The sequence below is a fragment of the Mycetomoellerius zeteki genome, unplaced genomic scaffold (genome assembly GCF_001594055.1).
Source record: "Mycetomoellerius zeteki isolate Tzet28-1 unplaced genomic scaffold, Tzet1.0 scaffold578, whole genome shotgun sequence".
Lineage (NCBI taxonomy): Eukaryota > Metazoa > Arthropoda > Insecta > Hymenoptera > Formicidae > Mycetomoellerius > Mycetomoellerius zeteki.
Genome location: NW_017257586.1, coordinates 71,356 through 83,330, shown reverse-complemented (window position 1 = coordinate 83,330; position 11,975 = coordinate 71,356). Strand labels below are relative to the sequence as shown.

Sequence of the window (11,975 nt, the reverse complement as noted above, 5' to 3'; positions counted from 1 at the left end):
CAGTCGTAGGGTCTTAAGTCGTAGAAAATTGACCAATCACAGTCGAATATGAGAAGAATATTCAACTGTGATTGGTCAATTTTCTATGACTTAAGACCCTACGACCGCTACAACTTCTATTGTAGACTCCGCATTAAGATTTTAACCTATCAGATACCAGTTACATTAGCATAATATTTATTCCTGTTCCTAATATTTTCTCTATTGTGCGCAGGGCCTAACTTCGCTGTATACGAAAATTTATGGAGTGGGGGTAAAAAGCCAGCTTTCCTTCGCTGCATGAAATTGCACCCATGGATTGCACCTAAAATTCCAATCGAGCGTCAGTATGAAAAGGCACCCAAAGTTTGGCGAAAGCGGGCACAAGTGCACAACTTCTGATTTGCACACAACACGGGCAATAACACGTCCATATTTTTGTCATTTTTAATAATTTTTAAGTTCCCAAACAGAAAAATAGAGATTTATACAATAAATAGAGGTTAAATAAACTTTTTGCCGCAAACTATCGTCGTTCCTGCAAGTTAAAATATGTCAGAAACTCTTAACAAACATGTAGAAAACATAACAAATTCACAAGAGTCGAGTGAAGCTGAGAGTATCGAAAAATGCAAAAATTGTGGAAAAGCATGTGATCCTTACAATAAACCATCGTTACGTTGTAACGGTGGATGCGACAGAAGAGTACATACCACATGTTTAAAGAGAGGCAGCGTACCAGTTTCTTTTGTAGGAGATGTTTTCTTCGAACTTAATTGTGCCTCTTGCAATCCACTAGGTGAGGAAACAGTTGTGCGCGATAAAATGCCATGGCTTAATGTCATTATTTTGACGCTTTACAATCTACGTGAAAAGTCGAGTGGTATCAGTAGAAGAGGATACTTTCATTGGAAGTCTGATATCACTGCTTTTGTAGACAGAAATTGGGACTTTTTATTTAAAAAGAGTGTGTAAGTACTTTACTCTGTACTATTATAGTTTACATTAGGCCTATTCCTTTTAACTTTTGCACCAATTTATCTTTTTTCCTTTTCTCTTCAAGAGGAAAGAAGAAGAAGAAAGCTGAACTGGTGCAAAAGTTCAGCCAAAAAGAACAGGCCTATTGCCATATGTGATCTAGAATTTATAATGTAAATTTGATATTATTTAGAAAAAGGAAGAAGAATTGGATTGGTACCATATCTGGTACACTGTCTCATTATAGTGGTATCTTTTTCAAATCTGGTACCAATGAATTAGGAGAGTCTGGATGGTGGAAACTATTGGGCAATGAGCCTCCTGAAATTTTGATAGCCAAAAGTAATACAATTAAATGTATATACAGGATGTTTTCAAATTTATGCCCGTAAAGTACAAGACGCGATACTTTATGCTAAAACAAATAACTATTTCCTTTTGTAAAATTGCGTCTAATAAGTAGTTTTTGCAGGAGAGCAGGTTGAAGTTATATGAGTAAATGCAAAAAATTATTTATCAGACGCAATTTTGTTAAAGGAAAAAGTTGTTTGTTTTAGCATAAAGTTTCACGTCTTGTACTTCGCGGGCGTGAATTTGAAAACACCTTGTACACACACACACACACACACACATGTATAGTATATGTATGTGTCTTTCTAGATAGCAAAATGGTAATGGATAGAAAAAAACACATTAGTACAAAATTACCTTGCAAGCCATTGGACAGTCCCGTGCCATCAGATTCTAGTCTCTCAATCGGAGAGGATAGCAATTGTAGTGGAGAACTATTTAAAAATAAAGGCTCCTTGATGTATTCCCATGCATATGTTCAACCTACAGAGACACTATCTAATTTTTTATTGGAAGAAGATGAACCAAATGGTATGTAATAGAAGCAGCACAGTATAAACAAACATAAGATATATATCAAGAGAATTGTATCTTTTAGATGTGGATATCGAGAGTAATGTAATGTCACGCAATGATACCGATCTTCCATCCATCTCTGATTTAATACGTGACTGCCAATATGAAAGTAACAATTTTCATTTGGCACAACTGATGGACAACTGCGACTGGCTGTGTAATACGAGTGCTTTATGGTCATCAAACTATAGTGGCGACGAAATTAAAAGAATCAAGGAAGAAGAATATGACGAAGACAGTAATGATAGCCCAGTTTCCATACAAGAGCCTCCAGTTTCTTGGTTTAAAGAAGCAAAGCGTCGTCAACGACCTTGGTTGAAATCTTTCGTTAACAGTAATTATCTTTTATCACGAATTGCATGTGTAGCAAATACAAAATACACAAAAATATATATATACACACATATATATAAACGTATATATTCCAGATGAAAAAATACCACGCATGACTCATCAAGAAGAAGCATATTTGTTGCAAAAGGTCAGTAAGACTGATCTGGACAAAGCCCCGCCTGCTATTAGAAGACTATACAGAAAATTAGCAGTACGAAAAACGAAAAGAGAGTATCGGCTTCCTCTGTTGGACGTCGATTGTTTCGGATCTAAATCGGGAGCTCTCGTAATACCGTCGAGAAACAATGATCGGGTATTGGATCGATTTTTTAACGACGATCTAGAATGTATTTTCGAACAAAGATTGCAGGGTTACAATGAACCTACATCTGTACATAGTCCATACACAAATAGACTTTTGAAGCCATTTATAAGACGAGATACTAGTTGTCATCCATTATGGTTAAGAATCATGGAAGAATTATGTATGAAAGTAAATAAAGGTGATCCACAATGGAAACTGTCACTTAGGGCATCCATCGATTATTCTTACATCAGACCACAACACATTCCAGCCATCAACAGTCTCTGTTGTCAATTCTTTTGGCCTGGTATAGATTGTAAGTGGTATTATACTAGATAAATATATATAAGTATCTTATACCTAAAAGTTTTATAATTCGTTTCATCTCTATATTTTAGTGACCGAATGTTTACAGTATCCAGACTTTACATGTGTAGTACTGTATAAAAAGTTGGTCATTGGATTCGCGATATTGGTACCATACGTTGGCTACAACGAAGCCTACATCTCATTTTTTTTTACACGTCCGGAGTGGCGAAAATCTGGCATCGGCACTTTCATGTTGTACCACTTGATACAAACCTGCATGGGACAAGACGTCACGTTACATGTGTCGGCCACGAATCCCGCTTTAATATTGTACCAAAAATTTGGTTTCAAAGTGGAAGAGTTTGTTCAGGACTTTTATGACAAATACATGCCGCCAAATTCGCGAGAATGCAAGCACGCTCTGTTTTTACGTTTAAGTAGATAATCTTGATTAATAAATCCAGAAATATATATATCTCTCGCTCTTCCTTTTAGGCTGCGGTTCACTTGACGCTACAAACGCTTCGAAACGTTTGAGCGATCAATCAGAACAAAGAATTTTACGAATTGACTAATCAAAGAACGCTTCGAAGCGTTTGTAGCGTCAAACGGACCGCAGCCGTAATCGCGAGAGAAAAAGTTGCGGGAAGGGAAAGATTCAAAACTGGCGCGGCAAGTCGCACGTCATCGAGGATTGACGTCATCGAGGGAGCGCTGCGAAGCTGGCGTCGATTCATTCTCGAAAGTTCCGGAAGCTGGTAGATGGAAAGTTTATATATATATGGATGGCGAGGTTACGCGACAGTTTAGTACAGCTTGGTACGTGCGTCGAGGGTTTGGATCTGTTTGCGATTATTCTTTGTCAACTGTCGTGAACGTCGTACATACGTGCTTGGAGTGTCTGCACGAAACATATACGTGAGGAATAATCACGGGATAGAGATAGTAAGTGGTAGACGAAGCTATAATAGGCAGCTACTTACAAAGTTTAAGGGGAAAGAAAAATCGGTATAACAATAACGGAATATTCGTAACCTTGTGACCCGTTTGCGAATCGATCGCACGCTTTCCGTACGTTTGCCGCGTACATTTCTTTTTCCCTTCCTTTCCGCCTTTCATCGGGATCGATTTTTCACGTGTAGAAAATATCAGAGATGGAACGACGACAATGGCAACGACACGGAACTTAATCGAAGGGTGGGGTATTTATTTTTGCGTTGCAGCTCGAAACATTCGTCGCGTATTCGCGGTCATCATTGCCAGAAATAGATATCGGTGATATACGTACGTGGGTGTGTTGGAGCGCTGTTTCTCCTACTCCGAGATCGCTCGAGATTCGAAAAGAATGACAGGAAATTCACGCGGACGTTCCCGCTTTTTGCTCGTGTGTTTTGCGCGACGCTTTTGATTTGATAGCCCACTTTACCAAATACATGAAATGGGACGCACACGCGCGTGCTAATGCACGTGAATGCACGTCCGTGAAAGTCAGCGAATGTGCGAATTGTAGCTTGTGCTTGTCCTTCCATCTCTTACTTCAGTTCGACAATGAGAATGTTTTATCGTGTCGATAATGAGAGTGTGAAGACCATGCGGATGTGACTTGTACGCGATAAACTCTAGTTCTGAGCCATTACATTAGTAACAATATTAAAGCCAGTTCAAAAAGCGTAACTAGCATATCTTTATATACTTTGGAAGAAAATGGATTTTTCAAATTATCTTAATTCTTATAAAAGAAAGTAATTCATTGCATCGAAGAAGGAACATGCGATGATTTACTGTACACTACTTTTTTGAGATGTATATTGTGCATTCATTGATAAAAAAAAAAGACTTGCAGATTTCTAGACAGTAAAGGCATAGGACGATAGGACCTCTGTGTGTCTCTCTCTCTCTCTTGCACCGCTCTCTAATAAATCTGTAGAAGTCATATCGAGAGAAATTAAATTAATCATGTGACATTTTTGCACATCTGTTTCCAAGATAATGGGACCTTTTGTCTAAATATGGGTGTAATTTTGTTTTTGTCAAAGAATGCACAATAATGTATAATTAGGGGGGTTGATATGTATATCAATACAATACGCTGTTTCAGAATAGGCAAGGAGATGGGAAAGGACTACTACAAGATACTTGGCATAGCCAAGGGAGCGAGCGACGAAGAGATAAAAAAGGCATATAGAAAGTTAGCCTTACGATATCATCCTGATAAAAACAGAAGCCCTGGTGCTGAGGAAAAATTCAAGGAAATAGCCGAGGCGTATGAGGTGTTGTCAGACGCGAAAAAGAGAGAAGTTTACGATAAATTCGGCGAGGAGGGTCTGAAAGGTGGTGCCTCGGCCAGCGGAGGCGGAGGAGGTGCCACGTACACCTTCCACGGTGATCCCAGGGCGACGTTTGCTCAATTCTTCGGTTCAGCCAGTCCTTTTCACAACTTGTTCGAGTTCGCTGGTAACCGTGGTGGAGGATTCGCATTCCACGACGACGACATGGACATCGACATGGATCCCTTCGGACTCGGCGGCATGGGACCGCCGCGACAAGGCGGCGCCTTTCGGTCACATTCGTTTAATTTTGCGAGCCCGAATACTAAAGGAGCTGGCAAAGATCGTGCCCAAGATCCGGCCATCGAGCACGATTTGTACATCAGTCTGGAGGAGATTCTGCGAGGTTGCACGAAAAAGATGAAAATATGCAGACGAGCCATACAGCCAGACGGTAGCACCAAGAAGGAGGATAAGCTTCTCACCATCAATGTGAAACCAGGCTGGAAAGCTGGTACGAAAATCACTTTCCAGAAGGAGGGTGATCAATCGCCGAGGAGGGAACCCGCAGACATTGTCTTTATCATCAGGGACAAGCCGCATCCGATGTTCAGGAGAGAAGGCAGTGACATTAGATATACGTGCAAACTGAGCTTGAAGCAAGCTTTGTGCGGTGCTATTGTCGAAGTTCCTACACTACTGGGCGAAAATATATCTTTGAATTTAACGCGGGAGATTGTCAAGCCGAACACGGTCAAGAGGTTCCAAGGACACGGTCTACCTTTCCCGAAAGAACCATCGCGGAAGGGCGATCTTCTCGTGTCGTTTGACATCAGATTCCCCGAAACTTTAACACAAAGCGCCAAGGATATATTGTACGATACATTACCCAATTGAGCTCGTATTGATCGAAAACCGTGAACGCGTGTGAAATATCGTCGCAATTTTATATATTTAATCTTTTCGATCAGTAAAGTACGGATACGTTTTCATGTACGTTCTAGTACATGGAAACAGTAGCGACAATGATAATGATAACAAGGACGATAACAAGGACGACGACGATGACGATGACGTTAACAATGACGATAATGACTACGACTCTGATGGAACGATCGAGAACGATTAAATATTCCCGCGCGCGATTTACTCTTAGAGGCCAAATCAAATAAGATAAACATGTACTTTTTTCGACGTTACATCGATATTCAATTCAATTGAAATTCAGTGACTTGATGTCTACATGTAGCATTGGTCTCTAACTAACTCGGCAAATGAGAATGGATTCAAATTTTCAGAAATATGGATTCACGAATGTTAAAATGAATGCTTTTCAATCCTGAATGCATTTTTATTCATATTTATAGAAATTGTATGGAACATATCTCTATACCTTTCAATCTAAAAATAATATCACCTTTTTCTGTGCATTGTGAATACTGTTCAATTTAAAATTTTGAATAGCAAATGCAGTTTCTCAATCCAATTGCATCCAATTGAGTCTAATTGAATCCAATTAAATCCAAAAAAAAGTATTCGCTATTTAAAATACGCATTCGGATAGAAAAAAAACTTCAATCCACTTTTAATCCATTCTCGTTTACTGGGAAAGACGTCAAGAGTAAACACACAGATATAAATTAAATTATAAAATGATTATAGAGAATCTACTATATCGCTAATTTCATTGTGGTTGCATGTCTGGATTACTTTATTTTCTCCATTATACATGTTATACATATGTGCAAGTATGCGTGAGTGTGTATGCGTGTGTATACTTAGGGGTATACATGTAGTGTGTACGAAGACTGTAAGATAACGCGAGTGCAAGATCAGAAATTTTATTCGTTTCACTTAAACAGAGTTCAAAAAGAAAAGAGGGAAGAACGGTGAGATGAAAATTTCAGATATTGCGACGAGTCTGTACATCATTTTTGTCATACATACACTGTCTAAAGCCTGTTCTACAATTGTTATTCGACTGTGATTGGTTGATTCTTGCAATTACAACAACAATGGTTACACATTTGTAGAATGGACTTAATATAAAATAATTTTTGTTTACATTCAATATTGCAAGACAAACTGACGAATATATATATATATATATAATAGACTTGATTGTTTTTGATATCGAGTCGACGTCTCTTGTTATGTAATTGCTCTTAAGTTTAATGATTGATTAATTATTTGTACGCTAAATATAATATGAGAAATATTAAGTTATACGATACACATCTTTATTACCCTCGATTCTCCGTTCCGCTCCTATGGAAATACGAATATAACATCGGGACACTCTTAAAATAGATGGTGAAGTGGATGACGTCATCGCTCTCTCGTCCTATCTCTCGAGTGCTCTCGAAACACCTCGTACGAATCGGGAGAATATATGTCCACTTTACGCAGTAGTCTACTTCTCTCCTTGTCTTGCAATATATAGTGACCTTGTCGCTCGATCGACTAATAGCTATCGATCTTTTTTCCTGTTCACCTGCTCATCTTTCCCTCTTAATGTTAATGCTGTTAATAACTGTTAATAATGGGATAAGGCGATTCCGACACGGATGGAGGTAATTCGATATAATCCTTGTCGATCCATTCATCTTCGCCGAATGGAGAAGCGATACCGCGCGATACAGAAGTCAGCAAAGGTATACCATCTGGGCCTGATGTCAGGTACTTGATGACATTCGATCGATCGGCGAATCCAAGTCGATTTTGTGCATTTTGCGGTCCCAATTCCTCATTGTCGTCCTCGTATCGATAAACCTTTGGCAATTTTTTACCGAATCGAAAGTTTTCTGGCAGACAGTGATGCTGACGACAGAAGTAATCTTGGTCCTCTTGAGCGTGGCACCATGTTCCATCCGGAAAGTATGGGTCGAGTCCAAGGTCATTTAATTCGACGCGTGGTGCATAATAAGCGGCAATGTCCTTTCGCCGACAGAATATAGCACAGGCCATCCATGGCCTGTCGGCTTCGTGAGCCGCCTGCAATCCTTTCGCTGTGCCGTCCAATTTGGGTAATCTTTCGCTGAAAAGGCCACATTTCAGCGTGGCAAACTCGTCGATCGTTCTGCGTTTCTTTTTGCAAAGTTTCTCATCCTTGCACAATAGTACATCGTAATACAGCCCTTTGCAATCCCTCGCCGTCCTCAGACGGTTTCGATTCTCGCAGAATCGTCGTCTAACTCGAGCGCCTTTGGATCCTTGCAAGCAACCGCTACTACAGGAACCTTCCTTCCATTCGCTCCAGCTATCTTTCTGACTATCGGATGATTCCGATGCTGGTTCGAGAACGGGTAGACATTCTCCACCGCGACATTCTCTATTGAACGCGCATCGAGTCCCTATAGAAAAGAAAAAAGGAAAAACAAATTAGTTTGCCGAACGCTAATAGATCTATTCGTACGACACTTATGTACCATCCAATGCTGGTCCTGCGAAATAATATCCACTCCTGTGAGGCGTTTCGCATTGCAAAGACTGACAAGCCTGATACAATGTAACAACGTCCGCATCCTTGTCGCGTAAAAGTAACTCGCACTGCCTCTTGGCGGTCCATTCTCTCCCAGGTAAATCGCGATATCGCGAATGATTGTGCGCAAGTGCATCTGAGAAATTTCGTGGCTCCGGCTGATCCAAGAGACATTGTTTCGTTTGCGAAAGCATTTCGGCCACCTCACGGCTACAATCGGACCAAACCGTCTCACCTCGAACGCCTCTACTGGGTGACATTATGTATCCATCCTTTGGACACGCATTGCCACTCGAATCGTGTGGCATTCCTAAACTTTTAAACAAACAGATCATTCGAGCGTCGATACTTACATATCGCATCGTTTAAGTATGGCTTACTTGTGACCGATTTCATGAGCGGCGATATAAACCGATGTAAAACCCGCAGACGGATACGGCTTCCCAAGTTGGTCCGTAACTCCTAATTCTGCTATCACGCAGGAATAATGTGGGATGCACAAACCGCCGACGGTGGCTAATCCCATGGTAGCGCCGTTCTTCCTTCCGTTTTCGATCGCGTAAAGATCCAGTCCAGTTACGTAGAGGCCCATGTCCCAGTGATAGAAATGAGAGTCCTCCGGAGGATTGCGAGCGTTCGCGTAATAACAAAACGAATCCAACAAGCTACCTCTCTCGCCGCCAAAATGCGGTAGATCAATTGGCTGCCTCTGAATAATGTCTAAGCGTATCAATGAGATGTCGATTGGGACACCGAGACTCGGATGATGATAAAGTGCCTGAATACCATTGACGTATGCTAACAACATGTCACGAATCTTCTCATCGTCTCCATCCAGGAAAGGCGAAAATAAACGGTACGCAGCCTCGTCGAAGAAGACTGCCAGCTCTAATGTCAAGTTTTCTTTTGTATCTCGTATTAGACGTCGCTTGGTTTCAAAATCTGGATCAATGAACGATGATCTCGACGGTGATCGCTTGACCACGTGAGGGTCACCCAACGGAAGATTGGCTTCTTCTTTAACATAATAGTCGTCGATGAGTAAAGGTGAAGATGCGAGGCCGTTACGCAGAGGCGTGATCTCCAATGTAACGTTTTCCAGAAAGATGAGCCCGTGCTACCTCCAACAGAGATGTATTTTTTATTTTTATTTTATGTTTTTTTTACACGCACACATCCTTATACTGAGACAGAGAGAGAGAGAGAGAGAGAGAGAGAGAGAGAGAGAGAAGGGGAATAAAAAAGCCAGTTTTTCTCTCTAAAAAATATCACCGACCAATCCATGTTCTTGACAAAAACTTATGGCTGCGGAACTCTCATGATTCTTGTGAAGATAATAACAAGGATCCGGTACATTTAACTGCGACAATTCTTCCGTCATGCTCTTTGCATTGTGTTTCCAGACTTGAAATTGAGGCGATACGATGTTGTCATTTCTACGTAGATTCAACTGGATCAATTGTCCGAAGACTTTGAAAGTTAAGGGAATCTGCAAATCGAATAATCATTAAATCAAATGTAAATAATATATATAATTTTTAAGTCTTACACTTTTAAAGAATAAATTAAATTATACGATAACGTACCTCCGATGTGCCTTTCGAGTTCCATACCGGCAGCAATATTACCTCGGTATCTCTCGGTATATTACGCGCGTACACTTGGTTTAATAAAATTGTTAACATCAATCTCAATACAAAGGACATGATCTTCATCGTGTATTTCAAGTTCAAGTACTTGGAAGAACGTAATTATAATGTCTCTTTATATATTTAAATATATATATATATACACACATACGATATAAAACCCGTATATTCGTTATCATTTCGGAAGTTTATGTACAAAGTGCATGCTGGTACTTGCATTTAAAAATATGCATTGTGTCATTGACACCTACGTATGTATAAGATACTTATGTTTTCAGTTTTGAGCAGAAAGATTAACTTGACCTATGGTACCAGCAGTGGCGATATAATTCGGAAAAATTGATTTATGGAGCCGATATATATATGTAGCACATGATGATAACAATAGTCGCACGCTTGACTTTAATTCACAATAATTTGACTTCTTGAATTCCAAAATCAAAACTACTATCAAAATTTGTTATTTAGTGTACACTGATAAACTGCGCCTCGGTGTAAAGGAGGTAACGAGTATGACAATAATCACAAAGCGTTTTATTTAAATTGAAAATACCGCCAGAAAAAACTGCTATATAGATGCGGGAAGGTAGAAATAATAAAGAAAAACTTTACTTGTTACAAATAGTAATAGTATTAAAATATCTCAATAAAAACAATAAATAATAATTGCGATCAATAATAAAATTAATTCATAGAAGATTCGGCAGTGTATCTAGCATGCTTGGCAATGCTCGTTAACTATAAATATATAATGACGTTTAGAGGATATATTAAATAATACGATAATCAATTTCTCACAGTCTAACATGATGATCCTTCCATATATATGTATATATATGTATAGGTATATATCTCTGTATTACAATTATACTGTTTCATCTCAAATAACACTTATAAATATCTTATACACGTGAACGTATATCATAGATTGTGTAAATCCTTTTTATGTCTAAAATAATTAGATAAGGAATCAAGTGAGACTTGGAATAAGCGTTTTAAATATAGATATTTTTAAGTACAACTTAAAATAAAATAGTATAATTGTAATACACATGTATGTACAAAATGAAACCAAATTATATGTCAATATTTGAGGCGATAAATCCAAAAGAAACAATCCACACTATATGAACATAGATTTTCGATGTTTCCGAACTATTTGTAATAAATTTAAGATGTTCGAAGCGCCCGTTTTCCTTTGTAACGCACGTGCGTTGTAGCACATCTTAAAATGATGTTTTAAATTAAACGATAGATTACGAATATGTACCGTGGATTGACATGTAATTAAGAATCGTCTTGTACCCGACCGGAATAACTCGGCAATGTAAAAAAGAAAGGACCTTTATACATACAATATAGCATCGCTTTTGTAAAGCGTCAATTTGAAGTACTACTTGTTTATTCGACGTTTACTCGATTTATTTCGCAGCACCGGAAATCATGCATGATGCCCAATTATATGATGCACCATATAAAACTTTGTAAACTGACTCGCAACTGCCATTCTTTGGATATTTCGCACAGTCACACAACAATGTATGTAGATGCGTACCGAAAAAACAATTTGCCTTTAACTTTTCGCCTTGAAATATGAATGCATTTTTAAGTGACTATTTTTTATACGGTTCATTGCCATAATTCTATGAACCACAGTGAACACTTAGGTATATATCCTCCAAATGGTGGAAGATATAGCCGTATATAAAATTTGTAGCCAATATTTGCTACGAACACACAAAGGTTTG

General features: G+C 38.9%; 3 protein-coding genes across 3 annotated transcripts; 2 read left to right on the top strand and 1 right to left on the bottom strand.

Annotated features, from left to right (window-relative positions):
* Positions 1–467: 467 nt before the first annotated feature.
* Atac2 (Ada2a-containing complex component 2) lies at positions 468–3,290 on the top strand. The gene is made up of 6 exons (XM_018456363.1): positions 468–950; positions 1,151–1,299; positions 1,618–1,839; positions 1,907–2,218; positions 2,313–2,837; positions 2,920–3,290. The coding sequence occupies exons 1-6, from the start codon at positions 532–534 to the stop codon at positions 3,273–3,275; spliced, it is 1,983 nt and encodes a 660-aa protein (XP_018311865.1). The 5' UTR covers positions 468–531; the 3' UTR covers positions 3,276–3,290.
* Positions 3,291–3,587: 297 nt separating this feature from the next.
* Positions 3,588–6,363, top strand: LOC108728039 (dnaJ protein homolog 1). The gene is made up of 2 exons (XM_018456386.1): positions 3,588–3,775; positions 4,929–6,363. The coding sequence occupies exon 2, from the start codon at positions 4,942–4,944 to the stop codon at positions 5,992–5,994; it is 1,053 nt and encodes a 350-aa protein (XP_018311888.1). The 5' UTR covers positions 3,588–3,775; positions 4,929–4,941; the 3' UTR covers positions 5,995–6,363.
* Positions 6,364–6,707: 344 nt separating this feature from the next.
* On the bottom strand, positions 6,708–10,293 carry stl (ADAMTS metallopeptidase stall). The gene is made up of 5 exons (XM_018456353.1): positions 10,165–10,293; positions 9,855–10,079; positions 8,959–9,695; positions 8,526–8,893; positions 6,708–8,450 (listed from the first exon to the last, which is right to left on the bottom strand). The coding sequence occupies exons 1-5, from the start codon at positions 10,291–10,293 to the stop codon at positions 7,624–7,626; spliced, it is 2,286 nt and encodes a 761-aa protein (XP_018311855.1). The 3' UTR covers positions 6,708–7,623.
* Between the last annotated feature and the right edge of the window lie 1,682 nt (positions 10,294–11,975).